The sequence below is a fragment of the Bombina bombina genome, chromosome 12, assembly GCF_027579735.1.
Source record: "Bombina bombina isolate aBomBom1 chromosome 12, aBomBom1.pri, whole genome shotgun sequence".
Taxonomy (NCBI): domain Eukaryota; kingdom Metazoa; phylum Chordata; class Amphibia; order Anura; family Bombinatoridae; genus Bombina; species Bombina bombina.
The window spans coordinates 48,075,047-48,096,108 of NC_069510.1; the positions used below are offsets into that span (position 1 = coordinate 48,075,047).

A 21,062-nucleotide genomic window follows, 5' to 3' on the forward strand; every position below is an offset into this window, starting at 1 on the left:
AAACCCAGAAAGGTTACCCTTGTCTGAGGAATCAAAGAACTTTTTGGTAAACTGATCCTCCAACCATGATCTTGAAGAAACAACACAAGTCGATTCGTATGAGATTCTGCTAAATGTAAAGACTGAGCAAGTACCAAGATATCGTCCAAATAAGGAAATACCACAATACCCTGTTCTCTGATTACAGACAGAAGGGCACCGAGAACCTTTGTAAAAATTCTTGGAGCTGTAGCTAGGCCAAACGGCAGAGCCACAAACTGGTAATGCTTGTCCAGAAAAGAGAATCTCAGGAACTGATAATGATCTGGATGAATCGGAATATGCAGATATGCATCCTGTAAATCTATTGTGGACATATAATTCCCTTGCTGAACAAAAGGCAAGATAGTCCTTACAGTTACCATCTTGAACGTTGGTATTCTTACATAACGATTCAATATTTTTAGATCCAGAACTGGTCTGAAGGAATTCTCCTTCTTTGGTACAATGAAGAGATTTGAATAAAACCCCATCCCCTGTTCCGGAACTGGAACTGGCATAATTACTCCAGTCAACTCTAGATCTGAAACACATTTCAGAAATGCTTGAGCTTTTACTGGATTTACTGGGACACGGGAAAGAAAAAATCTCTTTGCAGGAGGTCTCATCTTGAAACCAATTCTGTACCCTTCTGAAACAATGCTCTGAATCCAAAGATTGTGAACAGAATTGATCCAAATTTCCTTGAAAAAACGTAACCTGCCCCCTACCAGCTGAGCTGGAATGAGGGCCGCACCTTCATGTGGACTTAGAAGCAGGCTTTGCCTTTCTAGCTGGCTTGGATTTATTCCAGACTGGAGATGGTTTCCAAACTGAAACTGCTCCTGAGGATGAAGGATCAGGCTTTTGTTCTTTGTTGAAACGAAAGGAACGAAAACGATTATTAGCCCTGCTTTTACCTTTAGATTTTTTATCCTGTGGTAAAAAAGTTCCTTTCCCACCAGTAACAGTTGAAATAATGGAATCCAACTGAGAACCAAATAATTTGTTACCCTGGAAAGAAATGGAAAGTAAAGTTGATTTAGAAGCCATATCAGAATTCCAAGTTTTAAGCCATAAAGCTCTTCTAGCTAAAATAGCTAGAGACATAAACCTGACATCAACTCTGATAATATCAAAAATGGCATCACAGATAAAATTATTAGCATGCTGTAGAAGAATAATAATATCATGAGAATCATGATGTGTTACTTGTTGCGCTAAAGTTTCCAACCAGAAAGTTGAAGCTGCAGCAACATCAGCCAAAGATATAGCAGGTCTAAGAAGATTACCTGAACACAGATAAGCTTTTCTTAGAAAGGATTCAATTTTCCTATCTAAAGGATCCTTAAACGAAGTACCATCTGACGTAGGAATAGTAGTACGTTTAGCAAGGGTAGAAATAGCCCCATCAACTTTAGGGATTTTGTCCCAAAATTCTAATCTGTCAGACGGCACAGGATATAATCGCTTAAAACGTTTAGAAGGAGTAAATGAATTACCCAATTTATCCCATTCTTTGGAAATTACTGCAGAAATAGCATTAGGAACAGGAAAAACTTCTGGAATAACCACAGGAGCTTTAAATACCTTATCCAAACGTTTAGAATTAGTATCAAGAGGACCAGAATCCTCTATTTCTAAAGCAATTAGTACTTCTTTAAGTAAAGAACGAATAAATTCCATTTTAAATAAATATGAAGATTTATCAGCATCAACCTCTGAGACAGAATCCTCTGAACCAGAAGAGTCATCAGAATCAGAATGATAATGTTCATTTAAAAATTCATCTGTAGGGAGAGAAGTTTTAAAAGATTTTTTACGTTTACTAGAAGGAGAAATAACAGACATAGCCTTCTTTATGGATTCAGAAACAAAATCTCTTATATTATCAGGAACATTCTGCACCTTAGATGTTGAAGGAACTGCAACAGGCAATGGTACTTTACTAAAGGAAATATTATCTGCTTTAACAAGTTTGTCATGACAATCAATACAAACAACAGCTGGAGGAATAGCTACCAAAAGTTTACAGCAGATACACTTAGCTTTGGTAGATCCAGCACTAGACAGCGATTTTACTGTAGTATCTTCTGACTCAGATGCAACGTGAGACATCTTGCAATATGTAAGAGAAAAAACAACATATATATAAAGCAAAATTGATCAAATTCCTTAAATGACAGTTTCAGAAATGGGAAAAAATGCCAAAGAACAAGCTTCTAGCAACCAGAAGCAATGAAAAATGAGACTAAAATAATGTGGAGACAAAAGCGACGCCCATATTTTTCGCGCCAATAAGACGCCCACATTATTTGGCGCCTAAATGCTTTTTGGCGCCAAAATGACGCCACATCCGGAACGCCGACATTTTTGGCGCAAAATAACGTCAAAAAAATGACGCAACTTCCGGCGACACGTATGACGCCGGAAACGGAAACAAATTTTTTGCGCCAAAAAAGTCCGCGCCAAGAATGACGCAATAAAATGAAGCATTTTCAGCCCCCGCGAGCCTAACAGCCCACAGGGAAGAGTCAAATTTTAGAAGGTAAGAAAAAAAAAAAAGATTAAATCAAATGCATTATCCCAAATATGAAACTGACTGTCTGAAAATAAGGAAAGTTGAACATTCTGAGTCAAGGCAAATAAATGTTTGAATACATATATTTAGAACTTTATAAACAAAGTGCCCAACCATAGCTTAGAGTGTCACAGAAAATAAGATTTACTTACCCCAGGACACTCATCTACATGTTTGTAGAAAGCCAAACCAGTACTGAAACGAGAATCAGCAGAGGTAATGGTATATATAAGAGTATATCGTCGATCTGAAAAGGGAGGTAAGAGATGAATCTCTACGACCGATAACAGAGAACCTATGAAGACCCCGTAGAAGGAGATCACTGCATTCAAATAGGCAATACTCTCCTCACATCCCTCTGACATTCACTGCACGCTGAGAGGAAAACCGGGCTCCAACTTGCTGCAGAGCGCATATCAACGTAGAATCTAGCACAAACTTACTTCACCACCTCCATCGGAGGCAAAGTTTGTAAAACTGAATTGTGGGTGTGGTGAGGGGTGTATTTCTAGGCATTTTAAGGTTTGGGAAACTTTGCCCCTCCTGGTAGGAATGTATATCCCATACGTCACTAGCTCATGGACTCTTGCTAATTACATGAAAGAAACAGTTATTGCTCCCCTTTGTGCACACTGAATACATGCTGACAGCCTCTCTGAGAGGAGTTTGGGGATTCCTACACCAGACGCGGGGGGGTGGGGAGAGAGAGTATTACCATCTAGTGAGTTGAAACCGTCTACCTGCCCCTGTTTTCACCTGCTTACCCCCCTCCCCAGACCCTCATGGGCCCCCTTTTTTTTTTTTTTTTTCTTCTCTCTTCTTGTAGACCGCAAAGTATGAATCACGGCAGCTTTATTCTAGGATGATAGAATTGACACCACATGGTTGATGAGTTTAAGTGTAGATAGGTTAAGTTTGAGTTTTGAGGGGGGGGGGGGGAAGAGAAAAGGAAAGTCAAAACATGTTAATACTCCATAAAAAATGGAAAGTAACTGAAACCCAAGAAATGGGACCTGAGAAATTGATGTGTGGCATTATTTTATTTTGTACCTACCTGTATCTAATTGTACAAGTGTTTACTTATTCATGATAATGCTGTCTTTGATGTAAAGATGTAATCTTATTTGTACACTTTCTCTTGTCCTCAATAAAATAGAATTTAAAAAAAAAAAAATTGTATTCTCGATCTGAATCATGAAAGAAACATTTTTGGGTTTCATGTCCTTTTAAAGTAAAAGGAAATCAATGTTTGTACTCGGCTCATTCTAAGGCATTAGTTGTTTACTGGCAGATAAGGACAACAACTCTTATTGGTGGGCAGGAATATGCCTCCAAATATGGACTAAAATGTTCATTTAACCTATTATGCCTGCAAACAATAGGTTTGTGCTCACACACACATAAGGTAAGGACGTTCCATGCCGTCCTAGAAGCGCTGGGCTGTAAAGCCTTTAGGACGGCATGGAACGTCCTAACTTTTTGGGGCATACTGAGCCCCTCCTTGTACAAACGTCAGTAGATACGTCAGGGGGACGTGCCAAGAAATGCATACAGTCCCCCAGGAGCCAATCAGCACCGTTTGGAGTCACGTGATCGAAGTGACGATCATGTGACAACCCGTCTGCGTGGATATTTATTTTAATTAAGGACATTTGCCTGTGTCCTGATGGGGCTAAAACTGATTATATACACTGAAAGTAGAAGGAATGCATGTTTTCCCACTATAATCATTTAAACTTGCTCACTGGCTCATTAAGGCAACTCTACAAGCATGAAAGCAACGAACAGATTATGCAATGTAATAACTTTTTAATTACAGGCTGTTCAATTATAAAAGTCTTTTAAAGAGTAATGTTGATACACAGGGACAACTAGATGTACCCCCTTTCCTACAGAGCCTTAAAAAATTTTTTGGCTAATAGGTGACGTTTTCACCTCTTAGCCAATAGTCATGTGGTTAATCCGGCTTAGCGCCCATGGGAGCCGGATTTACCGCACTGCTATTGGCTAAGAGGTGAAAACGTCACCTCTTAGCCAAAAAATTTTTTAGCCGTGCTCTGCTGTAGGAGCTAAGAGCAGTGATCGATTGACTCAAATAAAGAGCTTTCTATATGAAGTATCTTATACTTCATGAATGAAAGTGCCCTTTATTTGTTTCAATAGTAAATCCTAGCGTTTGTAAAACGCTAGGATTTACTTTCACTTTAAGAGGACTGTAAAGTCATAATCAAACTTTTATGAGTCAGATAAAACATATAATTTGAAACAACTTTCCAATTTACTTCCATAATAAAACGTGCTTCAATCTCTTGGTATTCTATGTTGAAAAGCATACCTATGTAGGTTCAGTAACAGCAATGCACTACTGGGAGCTAGCTGCTGATTGGTGGCTGCACATATAGGCCTCTCCCAGTAGTGCATTGTTGCTCCTTCAACAAAGGATACCAAGAGAATGAAGCAAATTTGAGAATAGAAGTAAATTGGAAAGTTGTTTAAAATTGTATGTTTATCATTTATGAAAGGTTTCTGTCCCTTTAAGAGGCCTATGTAGACTGAAACGCACATTTGGCATTTGCTCTTTTAATCTTTTGTTCCGAAGAGGCTGTCCTGGTATAGGATAAAAATGTCTCCTCTGTAGATAGCGCTGCGGAATCTGTTGGCGCTCTACAAATACCTGATATTATTATTATTATTAATAATAATAATAATAATAATAATAATAATAATAATAATAATAATAATAATAGATGGCACAAGTGAGCAGAATGAGTCTGAAAAGATCAGAAACCTAATTACTAGACCCTCGAGAAATTAATTAATTTTTAAGCCAACATAACAGAAGAATCAGGAGCCACGTATCAAACATGATCAGATCACAAGACCTGCACTTTTGCATAGACTTAAAGGGACACTGAACCCAATTTTTTTCTTTTGTAATTCAGATAGAGCATGACATTTTAAGCAACTGTCTAATTTACTACTATTATCAAATTTTCTTCATTCTCTTGGTATCTTAATTTGAAATGCAAGAATGTAAGTTTAGATGCCGGCCAATTTTTGTTGAACAACCTGGGTTGTTCTTGCTGATTGGTGAATAAATTCATCCACCAATAAAAAAGTGCTGTCCATAGTACTGAACAAAAAAAAACTTAGATGCTTTTGTTTTCAAATTAAGATAGCAAGAGAACAAAGAAAATTTCATAATAAGAGTAAATTAGAAGTTGCTTACAATTGCATGCTCTATCTGAATCACAAAAGAAAAATTTGCGTACAGTGTCCCTTTAAAGGACCACTAAATACAGTATAAGTAAATAAATGACAAATAACAATAAAAAGACAATGCAACAACACTTAGTTAGAATAATTAGTAGAATAGTGTGTTGCAAATTTCAAAGTTAATAACATTTCCCCTCCCCTGTATCATGTGACAGCCATCAGCCAATCACAACATGCATATAAGTATATACTGTGCTCATGCTCAGTAGAAGCTGGAGCCTCAGAAAGTGTGCAGATATTGAGAAGTTTTTTTTTTTTTTTTTTTAAATTGCATGCGCAATCTGAATCATGAAACTTAATTTTGTCTTTAGTGGCCCCTGAATTCCTCCCAGCATGATGTGTATGGATTATACCGACTCACCGCCACTAATATTAATATTTCCAGATTCTATGCCAGCTTTTACTGCCGTCCTCCCTAGTGAGCTCTCTCCCTTTGCCAACCGTTCCTTCTCCTTTTCAGCCAAGCTCCCGTAGAAAATGCGGGATTTCTTCACCATAGGTGGCCCTTCATCGTCAGACATCTTTAGGCCTAAACACAACAGAACATTTAAGAAATTATACAGATCTATCTTACTAAATACAACAAAAAGAGCATTTTATTTTGTTATTTATATGTTAGATGTCATACTCCAGCCCCTAATAATGGTGTAAGAACATATGCGCCTCTAATAATGAGACTAGTAACTAAAATGAATACTTTTACAGAGACATGAAAATCAAACTGAATCTGTCATGGGTCAGTTGCAAATTTTAAAATAATTATTTTGTTCTCTTGGTATCATTTGCCGTAGGCTTAGGAGCCGGAATACAGTACTAGAAAAGATACAAACTGTTAACCAGTTGCGCAAAAATGAAAATAAAGACCAGCTCCACAATCTAAGATTCCCTAAAATCTTACAACAAGATAAATTAAAAAACAAACAGTAATTGTGGGCGCCAGACAAGGCAGGTCCTCAAAAGAATCCTATAAATAAAAGGGTAATATACACCCAGAGAGAGATCCTAATAAAGGATAAAACTCAAATCATATACACATAAAACCTTCAAATGAATAGTATTTAATATAAGAAATATAAATCTAAAATCATCATGTTAAAATATATAGCGCTGGAATAAAAAAGTATCAGACCTCAGACCACTCACCCCCTGGATAAAATGTAAGCCAATATTAAAGGGACACTGAACCCATTTTTTTTTTCTTTCGTGATTCAGATAAACCATGCAATTTTAAGCAAATTTCTAATTTACTCCTATTATCAAATTTCCTTTCTTCTCTTGGTATCTTTATTTGAAATGCAAGAATGTAAGTTTAGATGCTGGTCCATTTTTGGTGAATAACCTGGGTTATTCTTGCTGATTGGTGGATAAATTCATCCACCAATAAAAAAGTGCTGTCCAGAGTTATGAAACAAAAAAGAAGCTTAGATGCCTTCTTTTTCAAATAAAGATAGCAAGTGAACGAAGAATAATTGATAATAGGAGTAAATTAAATTTGCATGCTCTAGCTGAATCACGAAAGAAAAAATTTGAATTCAGTGTTCCTTTAAAGTGATAGTAAACTTAATCGTTTTTAGTTACAATATTTGTAATCATAAAGTAAAACATTTGCACTTTCATTCATGAAAGGCTTTGTTAACGCTTATTTAAAAAAAAAAACATAATTTATGTAAGAACTTACCTGATAAATTCATTTCTTTCATATTAACAAGAGTCCATGAGCTAGTGACGTATGGGATATACATTCCTACCAGGAGGGGCAAAGTTTCCCAAACCTTAAAATGCCTATAAATACACCCCTCACCACACCCACAAATCAGTTTAACGAATAGCCAAGAAGTGGGGTGATAAGAAAAAGTGCGAAGCATATAAAATAAGGAATTGGAATAATTGTGCTTTATACAAAAAAATCATAACCACCACAAAAAAGGGTGGGCCTCATGGACTCTTGTTAATATGAAAGAAATGAATTTATCAGGTAAGTTCTTACATAAATTATGTTTTCTTTCATGTAATTAACAAGAGTCCATGAGCTAGTGACGTATGGGATAATGACTACCCAAGATGTGGATCTTTCCACACAAGAGTCACTAGAGAGGGAGGGATAAAATAAAGACAGCCAATTCCTGCTGAAAATAATCCACACCCAAAATAAAGTTTAACAAAAAACATAAGCAGAAGATTCAAACTGAAACCGCTGCCTGAAGAACTTTTCTACCAAAAACTGCTTCAGAAGAAGAAAATACATCAAAATGGTAGAATTTAGTAAAAGTATGCAAAGAAGACCAAGTTGCTGCTTTGCAGATCTGGTCAACCGAAGCTTCATTCCTAAACGCCCAGGAAGTAGATACTGACCTAGTAGAATGAGCTGTAATTCTTTGAGGCGGAGATTTACCCGACTCAACATAGGCAAGATGAAATTAAAGATTTCAACCAAGATGCCAAAGAAATGGCAGAAGCTTTCTGGCCTTTCCTAGAACCGGAAAAGATAACAAATAGACTAGAAGTCTTACGGAAAGATTTCGTAGCTTCAACATAATATTTCAAAGCTCTAACAACATCCAAAGAATGCAATGATTTCTCCTTAGAATTCTTAGGATTAGGACATAATGAAGGAACCACAATTTCTCTACTAATGTTGTTGGAATTCACAACTTTAGGTAAAAATTCAAAAGAAGTTCGCAACACCGCCTTATCCTGATGAAAAATCAGAAAAGGAGACTCACACGAAAGAGCAGATAATTCAGAAACTCTTCTAGCAGAAGAGATGGCCAAAAGGAACAAAACTTTCCAAGAAAGTAATTTAATGTCCAATGAATGCAGAGGTTCAAACGGAGGAGCTTGAAGAGCTCCCAGAACCAAATTCAAACTCCAAGGAGGAGAAATTGACTTAATGACAGGTTTTATACGAACCAAAGCTTGTACAAAACAATGAATATCAGGAAGAATAGCAATCTTTCTGTGAAAAAGAACAGAAAGAGCAGAGATTTGTCCTTTCAAAGAACTTGCGGACAAACCCTTATCCAAACCATCCTGAAGAAATTGTAAAATTCTCGGTATTCTAAAAGAATGCCAAGAAAAATGATGAGAAAGACACCATGAAATATAAGTCTTCCAGACTCTATAATATATCTCTCGAGATACAGATTTACGAGCCTGTAACATAGTATTAATCACGGAGTCAGAGAAACCTCTATGACCAAGAATCAAGCGTTCAATCTCCATACCTTTAAATTTAAGGATTTCAGATCCGGATGGAAAAAAGGACCTTGTGACAGAAGGTCTGGTCTTAACGGAAGAGTCCATGGCTGGCAAGATGCCATCCGGACAAGATCCGCATACCAAAACCTGTGAGGCCATGCCGGAGCTATTAGCAGAACAAACGAGCATTCCCTCAGAATCTTGGAGATTACTCTTGGAAGAAGAACTAGAGGCGGAAAGATATAGGCAGGATGATACTTCCAAGGAAGTGATAATGCATCCACTGCCTCCGCCTGAGGATCCCGGGATCTGGACAGATACCTGGAAAGTTTCTTGTTTAGATGAGAGGCCATCAGATCTATCTCTGGGAGCCCCCACAATTGAACAATCTGAAGAAATACCTCTGGGTGAAGAGACCATTCGCCCGGATGCAACGTTTGGCGACTGAGATAATCCGCTTCCCAATTGTCTACACCTGGGATATGAACCGCAGAGATTAGACAGGAGCTGGATTCCGCCCAAACCAAAATTCGAGATACTTCTTTCATAGCCAGAGGACTGTGAGTCCCTCCTTGATGATTGATGTATGCCACAGTTGTGACATTGTCTGTCTGAAAACAAATGAACGATTCTCTCTTCAGAAGAGGCCAAAACTGAAGAGCTCTGAAAATTGCACGGAGTTCCAAAATATTGATCGGTAATCTCACCTCCTGAGATTCCCAAACTCCTTGTGCCGTCAGAGATCCCCACACAGCTCCCCAACCTGTGAGACTTGCATCTGTTGAAATTACAGTCCAGGTCGGAAGAACAAAAGAAGCCCCCTGAATTAAACGATGGTGATTTGTCCACCACGTTAGAGAGTGTCGAACAATCGGTTTTAAAGATATTAATTGAGATATCTTCGTGTAATCCCTGCACCATTGGTTCAGCATACAGAGCTGAAGAGGTCGCATGTGAAAACGAGCAAAGGGGATCGCGTCCGATGCAGCAGTCATAAGACCTAGAATTTCCATGCATAAGGCTACCGAAGGGAATGATTGTGACTGAAAGTTTCGACAAGCTGTAATCAATTTTAGACGTCTCTTGTCTGTTAAAGACAGAGTCATGGACACTGAATCTATCTGGAAACCCAGAAAGGTTACCCTTGTTTGAGGAATCAAAGAACTTTTTGGTAAATTGATCCTCCAACCATGATCTTGAAGAAACAACACAAGTCGATTCGTATGAGACTCTGCTAAATGTAAAGACGGAGCAAGTACCAAGATATCGTCCAAATAAGGAAATACCACAATACCCTATTCTCTGATTACAGACAGAAGGGCACCGAGAATCTTTGTGAAAATTCTTGGAGCTGTAGCAAGGCCAAACGGTAGAGCCACAAATTGGTAATGCTTGTCTAGAAAAGAGAATCTCAGGAACTGATAATGATCTGGATGAATCGGAATATGCAGATATGCATCCTGTAAATCTATTGTGGACATATAATTCCCTTGCTGAACAAAAGGCAATATAGTCCTTACAGTTACCATCTTGAACGTTGGTATCCTTACATAACGATTCAATAATTTTAGATCCAGAACTGGTCTGAAGGAATTCTCCTTCTTTGGTACAATGAAGAGATTTGAATAAAACCCCATCCCCTGTTCCGGAACTGGAACTGGCATAATTACTCCAGCCAACTCTAGATCTGAAACACAATTCAGAAATGCTTGAGCTTTCACTGGATTTACTGGGACATGGGAAAGAAAAAATCTCTTTGCAGGAGGTCTCATCTTGAAACCAATTCTGTACCCTTCTGAAACAATGTTCTGAATCCAAAGATTGTGAACAGATTTGATCCAAATTTCTTTGAAAAAACGTAACCTGCCCCCTACCAGCTGAACTGGAATGAGGGCCGTACCTTCATGTGAACTTAGAAGCAGGCTTTGCCTTTCTAGCAGGCTTGGATTTATTCCAGACTGAAGATGGTTTCCAAACTGAAACTGCTCCTGAGGACGAAGGATCAGGCTTTTGTTCTTTGTTGAAACGAAAGGAACGAAAACGATTGTTAGCCCTGTTTTTACCTTTAGATTTTTTATCCTGTGGTAAAAAAGTTCCTTTCCCACCAGTAACAGTTGAAATAATAGAATCCAACTGAGAACCAAATAATTTGTTTCCCTGGAAAGAAATGGAAAGTAGAGTTGATTTAGAAGCCATATCAGCATTCCAAGTCTTAAGCCATAAAGCTCTTCTGGCTAAGATAGCCAGAGACATAAATCTAACATCAACTCTAATAATATCAAAAATGGCATCACAGATGAAATTATTAGCATGCTGGAGAAGAATAATAATATCATGAGAATCACGATTTGTTACTTGTTGCGCTAGAGTTTCCAACCAAAAAGTTGAAGCTGCAGCAACATCAGCCAATGATATAGCAGGTCTAAGAAGATTACCTGAACATAGATAAGCTTTTCTTAGAAAAGATTCAATTTTTCTATCTAAAGGATCCTTAAACGAGGTACCATCTGACGTAGGAATGGTAGTACGTTTAGCAAGGGTAGAAATAGCCCCATCAACTTTAGGAATTTTGTCCCAAAATTCTAACCTGTCAGGCGGAACAGGATATAATTGCTTAAAACGTTTAGAAGGAGTAAATGAATTACCCAATTTATCCCATTCCTTAGCAATTACTGCAGAAATAGCATTAGGAACAGGAAAGACTTCTGGAATAACCGCAGGAGCTTTAAAAACCTTATCCAAACGTATAGAATTAGTATCAAGAGGACTAGAATCCTCTATTTCTAAAGCAATTAGTACTTCTTTAAGTAAAGAGTGAATAAATTCCATCTTAAATAAATATGAAGATTTATCAGCATCAATCTCTGAGACAGAATCCTCTGAACTAGAAGAGTCCAAAGAATCAGAATGATGGTGTTCATTTAAAAATTCATCTGTAGAGAGAGAAGATTTAAAAGACTTTTTACGTTTACTAGAAGGAGAAATAACAGACAAAGCCTTCTTTATGGATTCAGAAACAAAATCTCTTATGTTATCAGAAACATTCTGCACCTTAGATGTTGAGGGAACTGCAACAGGCAATGGTACATCACTAAAGGAAATATTATCTGCTTTAACAAGTTTGTCATGACAATTAATACAAACAACAGCTGGAGAAATAGCTACCAAAAGTTTACAGCAGATACACTTAGCTTTGGTAGATCCAGCAGGCAGTGGTTTTCCTGTAGTATCTTCTGGCTCAGATGCAACGTGAGACATCTTGCAATATGTAAGAGAAAAAACAACATATAAAGCAAAATAAATCAAATTCCTTATAAGACAGTTTCAGGAATGGGAAAAAAATGCCAAACATCAAGCTTCTAGCAACCAGAAGCAAATGAAAATGAGACTGAAATAATGTGGAGACAAAAGCGACGCCCATATTTTTTGGCGCCAAATAAGACGCCCACATTATTTGGCGCCTAAATGCTTTTGGCGCCAAAAATGACGCCACATCCGGAACGCCGACATTTTTGGCGCAAAATAACGTCAAAAAATGACGCAACTTCCGGCGACACGTATGACGCCGGAAACGGAAATGAATTTTTGCGCCAAAAAAAATCCGCGCCAAAAATGACGCAATAAAATGAAGCATTTTCAGCCCCCGCGAGCCTAACAGCCCACAGGGAAAAAAGTCAAATTTTTGAGGTAAGACAAAATATGATAATTTAAAGCATAATCCCAAATATGAAACTGACTGTCTGGAAATAAGGAAAGTTGAACATTCTGAGTCAAGGCAAATAAATGTTTGAATACATATATTTAGAACTTTATAAATAAAGTGCCCAACCATAGCTTAGAGTGTCACAGAAAATAAGACTTACTTACCCCAGGACACTCATCTACATGTTTGTAGAAAGCCAAACCAGTACTGAAACGAGAATCAGTAGAGGAAATGGTAAATATAAGAGTATATCGTCGATCTGAAAAGGGAGGTAAGAGATGAATCTCTACGACCGATAACAGAGAACCTTATGAAATAGACCCCGTAGAAGGAGATCACTGCATTCAATAGGCAATACTCTCCTCACATCCCTCTGACATTCACTGCACGCTGAGAGGAAAACCGGGCTCCAACTTGCTGCGGAGCGCATATCAACGTAGAATCTAGCACAAACTTACTTCACCACCTCCCTTGGAGGCAAAGTTTGTAAAACTGATTTGTGGGTGTGGTGAGGGGTGTATTTATAGGCATTTTAAGGTTTGGGAAACTTTGCCCCTCCTGGTAGGAATGTATATCCCATACGTCACTAGCTCATGGACTCTTGTTAATTACATGAAAGAAAATACCCTTTCACGTTTTCAGATATTCCACCGTTCCCCCGCCCTTAATGGATACGCTATTTTTTGCTTCAGTGACGATTCAGGCTGTAGCCAATCTTATCACACCCCCTTCGGCATCTAAAACCAGGGGCATTATTATTTACTTGCTGGACACCAAAGGGGGCGCGATACGATTGGTTACAGCCTGAATCGTCACTGAAGTAAGAAATAAGAGTATCCTTTAAGTGTGGCAGAATATCTGAAAACATGAAAGGGTATTTTTTTTTTTTTAAAAAAAGCACAGGTATACCCCGCTCATACAGCGGGTTAGGGACCGGAGCCCCGCTGTAAAGTGAAAACCGACTTAAAGTGAAACCAGGCAGTTTTAGCCTTCTTTTCAATTGCCAGTGTGTTTAAAGACTTGAAAACAAGTTTGAACTAACAAATATTAGGTGTGCAATAGTGCTATGTTTAGTTTACTACTAGCACAGCACAGTATTCAATTAGTATTCAATAAATACTGTACCTGTAAAATAGTGACAATTACTGTAGTAAAATTTGCCAGACTATAGCACTGAGACACAGATTGCACTGCAATGCTATAAACAGAGTGAACTAAGCATAGCAAAATGGTGCCAGTCACTTTTCTCGCAATCTCATGATGATTACAGTACTGTTTCAAAATTCTTGGAGGTTGAACTTTAGCTCCACAAAGCGCTGTATTAGCGAAGCGCTGTAAAGTGAGGTATACCTGCATTTGCAAAGCTTTTCATGAATGAAAGTGTCAATGTTTTACTTTAAAATTACAAATATTTTAACTAAAACGATTAAAGGGCCATAATACCCAAATGTTTAAACACTTGAAAGTGATGCAGCACAGCTGTAAAAAGCTGACTAGAAAATATCACCTGAACATCTCTATGTAAAAAAGAAAGATATTTTACTTCAAAAGTTTCTCAGTTGCCACATCCCATTGTAAAGGACTTCTAAGCAGCAAATCAGTATGTCTGTCCCGGGACAGCGGAAGGGGCGAGCTTACGTGCACTCTCATCTTATTTCCCTATTCAGTTTAAAGGAAGTTTGCTATGAAATCTCATGAGAGTTAAGTGAAATCTCATTAGATCACAGTAAAAGAGTTAATGACCTCAGCACTGCTGATGCTGATTGGCTGCTGTTCATTTCTTCATTTTTTTTACGAGCAACTGAGTATAACTTTTTACACAGAACTTACTCTGCTGAGCTGAGGAAATTGTGAGGTAAAATATCTTCCTTTTTTACATAGAGATGCTCAGGTGATATTTTCCTGTCAGCTTTTTACAGTTATACTGCATCAGTTTCAAGTTATTTAGCATTTGAGTATTATGTCCTTTTAAGGTTACCATCACTTTAAGCTAAAATATTAGATGTCAATGTTTGTTACCCAAATTATAATTATTTCGATTTATGTTAAAATGTGCAATTAATTTGTATTATGGCTTAATAATAAATATTGTGATCTAACAATAATACCAGATCTAGTGAATGATCAAACATAAAAAAATCTATAGTGGGGGTAAAACATAATATTGCGAACACTACAAATGATTTATTGTCTTATTTATTTTTGTGCTACTAAGGGTTAATACTAAAAATATATAATGATAATACCTAATAATAACAGTAACTCTAGAGGGAACCCATAAAACAAGAATACCTAGCAAGGACTAACAAATGCTGCAGAAAAAAAATACAGTAACCAATTACCGACTGAACTGAGACAACCAACGGTACCGGTATTTTTCTTTCACACACGCACACAAGACGATCGGAAGTTGTAGTTGGTGTCTTGGTAAGGGGTCACAGGTTAACGGAAGTCGCGGTGCATGCTGGGAGTGGTGCTGGCGGAAGTGTCGACTGAGATGCCTGGAGTCTGTTTGTGAGTTACTGGCACTGTGTGATAGAGACGCTGTGGGCTTATGATAAGGTAATTGGGCTTGCAACGTTTGTCTGTTCAATAAAACATCTCCCTATTGTATATAAATGTGCAATAATACTTCCTTTATAAGCTAAACAGGGAGTTTTATCATGGTGGGCACATTATAGCACTGATATGTTGCATTCATCCTGCGCTGATGGAGGGAGCAATGATATAATTCCTATTGATTTTATCATTTTTATGTATAAATAACCCTCCCTAGAGAAGGCAAAAAGCAAATTCTATAATTGCAAATGCTGTAGAGCAGACAGACTGAGGTAGCTTGTATATGTAATTGACACCATTTTGAACATCTAGATGACATATTTTGCTTTTTATCCTCTCTGGGAAGCATGGGACAAAGTACATTTTATTTATGAATCAGCAGTTAAATGATGGATTTCAGAATTATAATTATGCAAAAAATGGTATTGCCAAAATGTTTAAAACGGTGACCAATCCAGGCATACAGCTAGAGTTGCCACCTCTTGGTTTCTTGGACACACGTGAGTTACACATGCTGTAGGGTTTGCAGGGGGGAACGTGTAATTTGCTGTTCATCAGCACTATTCATGTAATGTCCATAGGCACAATACATGTTCTGCCCTGCTTACCCTGCAGCATGTGTAATTCATATGTGTCCAGGAAATCATGGCCAAGGTGGCAACCCTAGATACAAGAAAATCCTGGTGGAATTCAAGTTCCTGGTTGAGTTGACTGTAGCCAGTCAGAAGCTGCTCTAAGATTAGAAGTGTCAATCTCAGGACTGTATCACGCTGGAAGGTTGTTTTGCAGAATCCAGGGCCGGCTCAACCATGGGACCAAGTGGGTCCAATGGACCCAGGCAGCACTTCAGTGACTGTCAGATCCAGACCACTCCTGCCCACTGTCTCTGTGGGGGAAGTCACAAGCTGCCAGCAGCATAACCTCATCATGCACAAAGACACAGAACTGGTCAATGGCGACATTCAAGGTGGGACAAGGGCATCTCTTCCCTATTTTCCATCCCACTTATTGCGCAATTGTGCATAACATTGGTTGCAGGTAGGCAGGCTTAGTAAGGTCACTGACCAGGCTAGTAGGTTCATATGCTAATCAATAATGCTACTACTGGGGAGGGGCATCATTGTGTTCTCAAACCCAGGCCACACAATATCTTAAGCCAGCCCTGGCAGAATCACATGGGTGAGCCTGCAGCTACAAATTTAAGAAGCAGTTCCTGTTTCTCTGGCGGCAGAGATGAATCACAGAGAACTCCACCCATTTAGGGTGATTGACCGACCATGCTTTTGCGCAACTGGTTGTGCGAGACCAGAGGGTGGGATTGCACAAGAAAGCTCTTGTGCAATCTTATATTCCGCAGAGCGATGAAGCATCACAAGTGGCAATTTTGGACGGACAGGTTCTCTGCTTTTAGAGCATATCTGTCTGCATCTTGATAAATTTACCTTCAAGTACCATGGTGGGGATAAGAGCTCAGTTTGCCACTGTATATTACAAAAGTAGCAGACAGACAATATAAATAATATATGTGCATTGCAATAGTGTTTTTGATATGCTAAACAAAAAACATTTTATGGAGGATTTAAAATGACTTAAAATGATGGCTTATCCGAGCATTTAACAAACGCCCAGATTTACCATCACCAAAAATAAAGTGGAGTTTAAGTGATCAAATATGTAAAAAAAAATATATGCTAAACTCACCCTGAATATGCCGCCGCACATCGCTAAACTCATCAGCTCCGGCCGCCCATGGCACATCGGTATTCTACCAATGAGGTGACGCACCTTTAAACCAATAGCCAACCCGTCAGTTGACACACACGGCTACTGGTTTAGAGGTGCAAATGTCACCTCATTGATGGACACTGATGTGCCGTGGGCGGCCGGAGCAGCCGAGTGTAACAATGTGGAACGGCACAGAAAGGGTGAGTTTAGAACCCTTTTTACATATGTGATCACTTAAACTCCACTTTATTTTTAGTGATGGTAAATCTTAGCGTTTCTTATATTCTAGAATTTACCATCACTTTAAAAAGTAAATTTAATGATGTAACGGTGCAGCTACAAAATACTATTGCAATGCACTTTGCAGGTGAAACAAATAAATGTGCTAATGTTCCTTTTTTTGTTTTAACAAATCACAATTAATCTGCAAATTTCTACTCAATCATTAGAACCAGCACTGAACATTGGGTTGTGAGCAAAATTCCTTTGGGTAATACCATAAAACAGAGCAGATTAATGGGGTTACCAGTAGGTTTTCAGGCTATGTGTAGTTTTTCCTTGTATACATCACTTATTAACCCTATAACTTTCTTTTTATCCACTTAATAAACAGCTGAAGGTTAACTCTTGAACGGATTAGGTGCACAAGATGCTGCGCAGAAAGCCCACTCGTCTGGAGCTAAAACTAGATGATATAGAAGAATTTGAGAGCATTAAAAAAGACCTGGAGGTGAGCTTGTGTGATCAGCAAAAGTCACTGTCAGATTCCATAAAAGGACAATCACTTTAGAACAAGTTGGGTCCTTTTTTAAATGTGTTGTTTAGTGCCTTGGAACATTTAGTTACTAAATTAAATAGTTTGTGTCAATATGCCCTTATTATAGTTTATATAGTTTATAAGCCAGCAGATCACATTTATTTAAAAGGACACTGAACCCAATTTTTTTCTTTCATGATTCAGATAGAGGAGCATTTTTAAGCAACTTTCTAATTTACTCCTATTATCAAATTTTCTTCATTCTCTTGGTATCTTTATTTGAAATGCAAGAATGTAAGTTTAGATTTTTGGTGAACAACCTGGGTTCTTGCTGATTGGTGGATAAATTCACCCACCAATAAACAAGTGCTGTCCAAGGTTCTGAACCAAAAAAAGTGTCTGGCTCCTTAGCTTAGATGCCTTCTTTTTCAAATAAAGATAGCAAGAGAACGAAGAAAAAATGATAATAGGAGTAAATTAGAAAGTTGCTTAAAATTGCATGCTCTATCTGAATCACAAAAGAAAAAAAAATTTGGTTCAGTGTCCCTTTAATAGAGCTACATCTATCATGCCTGAATTTATAAAAAAAAAAAATAGATGTAATTTTGCGTGTTTAGTAAAAGGCGAGCTGGGGTGTAATAATGATAAATTTCGCCTGTCGGAAAAAGCATTTACTCCCTATTTATCACAGTACATCCCTATAAATATTTACGCCACCATGTCTTGATTATGAAAAAAGCTTTTTTTTAGGAATCTATTTATATTATATTTATATTATATAATGTTTCTGTGCTGTTTTTGCCATATGTTGGTAATTTAAGATCATAAAAATCAATATAGGTCGGGCTGTGAAATTATGCCTATTACTAATGTATATTGGTGCACTCGGGAGCACGTCCCTGTGCCTAGGAGAATGCAAGCGGAGAACGAAGAAGTTTCTTTCAGATTCACGCTATTATAGGCGCAGATTGCTTTCATAAATTTGGCGATTGGTGCGTATGCGTTATTTTGCCCACAATTTCATGCAAATTGCTTTGATAAATCTACCCCTAAGTATATGCTGCATTAGTTCTTCAGCCTGCTCTTCAACAGAGCCTTTCTCTTTCTCCCCCCTCTTTCCCGGACCGGAGTTTGCTTCGATTTATAACCCTGCCTGGAGCCGTGCACTGACACAGATAAGGAACCTTAAAAAGTGTTGTAAAGACTGAGCAATAAACTTTTTACATTGAAAACGATGTTTATAAAATATGGTATTTAAGTAAAAGATTCTCAACATAAACTGCAGCACAAGCTCTGCATAACAGTGGGCAAGTGCTGCAGCTGTGATAAACATACACTATAGAAAAATATGCCGTGTGTGTCACGTGACTGCATCAAACATCACGTGACTGCTGTGCCCCACTGTAACGTACGTTACAATATGGCACCATACATAGCAGAATCAAGCACCTTATTAACACTCTGCTTCCAAACTATTTTTTCAACACTTTGGGGTAAGCCGAACAGATAAAATAAGCAGCAGTGATTACCTGACTTTTATGAATAAGAAAATGTTAGTTTTAATATATATTTTTTTCATGTGTTAAGTGTCCCTTAAGGGAATCCCTGTGTGTATTAAGTGTATAACATAGAGTAATGAAAAATATTGTTATAAAGGATTGATTGATTGATTAAATAGATGCTTTTAATACTTTATTTTTTTTGCTTACATTTGGCCAATTAAATATTACATCATTCATGACTTACATTAAATAGCACACTAGTCATATATATTGCTAAAGGCAATGATCTGTCTCAGTCCAGGACCTCACTTCCTCTGTTATGGGTTTATGACCCTTGTTCCAGCATACCCCCCCCCCCTTCATCCTCTTCCTTTTTACAGTTTTTGTTTGTTTGTTTTCCTCTATCACTATAAAGTAGAATATCAGAGCACTCGCCTGCAAGTCTGCTAACGCTGTGCGGCTGCCTTCAACAAGTTAAGCTTTGTGTCACTGTTTACTATTTAGATCCATAGAAGCTGAGTTTGCATATTGTGGGTGGGCGGTACAAATTGTAATTTGATGAAACACCTGCTTTGCCAACCGTAAAATGTAAAACTGTAAATTTGCTAGCAGGATGAAGGGGGGGGGCGGTATAAGCAGTAATTAGGACTATACAGTAATAGAGGAGAGATTTGACGTTCCAAAAGAGGGCAAATCATTACCTTTGGCAATATACAGGCGTACCTCGGGGGTGTGGTTCCAGAACACTGTAATAAATCGAATATAGCAATAAAGTGAGCCACATTCATTAGTTTGTTCCCCAGTGCATATAAAAGTTATATTTACACTATACTGTAATCTATTAAATGTGCAATAGCATTATGTCTAAAAAAAAAAAAAAACAATGTACGGACCTTAATTCAAAAATACTTTATTGCTAAAAAATCATCTGAGCCTTCAGTGAGTCATAATCCTTTTTGCTGATGGTGCGTATACATGTATATTTATGTGTTTATATGTTCGAAAAATGGCGCTGATAGACTTGCTTAACACAGGATAGAGACAAAACTTAAATTTAGAAAAAGCAATATCTGCGAGCGCAATTAAAGAGGTACACCTATATTTAATTTTGAAGCAGAAATTAGTGGCCTTTTGAACTGCATAATGTTTTTGGTTAATTTCAGTGGAGTAGTGTTGAGATGTCACGCGTTTAACCGATCCATTGATGAATGAGAGACATTATGAATAGATGATTTGCCTATGATGGGAATCACAATACTTAAATAGAGTAATAAATGTATTGGATTAAAAGATTGTGTTCTCCCACAGATGTAAATTTAATACTAGGGCCCTCATTAGCACAAGTCATTGCTTTTTTCAGTTACTGATTTGTTTCACTCTGTATGCAGTGTCGAAAGAAGCAGCGCGAAGAGGTAGATTTATCGTCTATTGAAGCCGATGCCGCCGTTTCTCTCAGCACTGACCCCAAAAGTCGAGAACAGACCATCCATGATCGGATTGGGTACAAACCACAGCCAAAACCCAACAGCCACACAACACAGTTTGGGAACTTTGAATTTTGAGAGGGAACTTGTTGAAAATGACTGTTACCAGAGTGTGGGTTTTCTGCTTATTAAATATTTAGGTTTAGCATCTGTGAATGTAGTTAAAATCTCAGCACTTTTTATACCATGTGTAATATAGCAGTTTGTAATAAAAAATAACAGATTTATTTTGTGTGCAAGTATCAGTACTTCCTTGGTT

At 37.8% G+C, this 21,062-nt stretch overlaps 2 protein-coding genes across 2 annotated transcripts in view; one reads left to right on the forward strand and one right to left on the reverse strand.

Annotated features, from left to right (window-relative positions):
• Positions 1 to 15,208, reverse strand: part of PRPF4 (pre-mRNA processing factor 4) — a 50,721-nt gene extending 35,513 nt beyond the window's left edge. The window contains exons 1-2 of the mRNA XM_053696098.1: positions 15,119 to 15,208; positions 6,237 to 6,404 (exon numbers count right to left, since the gene is read on the reverse strand). Coding sequence (XP_053552073.1) covers positions 6,237 to 6,396 — 160 coding nt within the window. The 5' untranslated portion in view covers positions 6,397 to 6,404; positions 15,119 to 15,208. The remainder of the gene's footprint in view (positions 1 to 6,236; positions 6,405 to 15,118) is intronic.
• A 4-nt stretch (positions 15,209 to 15,212) lies between these two features.
• On the forward strand, positions 15,213 to 21,030 carry CDC26 (cell division cycle 26). The gene is made up of 3 exons (XM_053696099.1): positions 15,213 to 15,338; positions 17,674 to 17,790; positions 20,708 to 21,030. Exons 2-3 carry the CDS (start codon positions 17,710 to 17,712, stop codon positions 20,879 to 20,881), a joined length of 255 nt encoding a protein of 84 aa, XP_053552074.1. The 5' UTR covers positions 15,213 to 15,338; positions 17,674 to 17,709; the 3' UTR covers positions 20,882 to 21,030.
• The last annotated feature ends 32 nt before the right edge of the window (positions 21,031 to 21,062 follow it).

Coding starts and splice junctions, on each gene's coding strand:
- CDC26 (XM_053696099.1), top strand. CDS start 17,710: ATGCTGCGCAGAAAGCCCACTCGTCTGGAGCTAAAACTAGATGATATA. Junction 17,791..20,707: donor GCATTAAAAAAGACCTGGAG/GTGAGCTTGTGT, acceptor CTCTGTATGCAG/TGTCGAAAGAAGCAGCGCGA.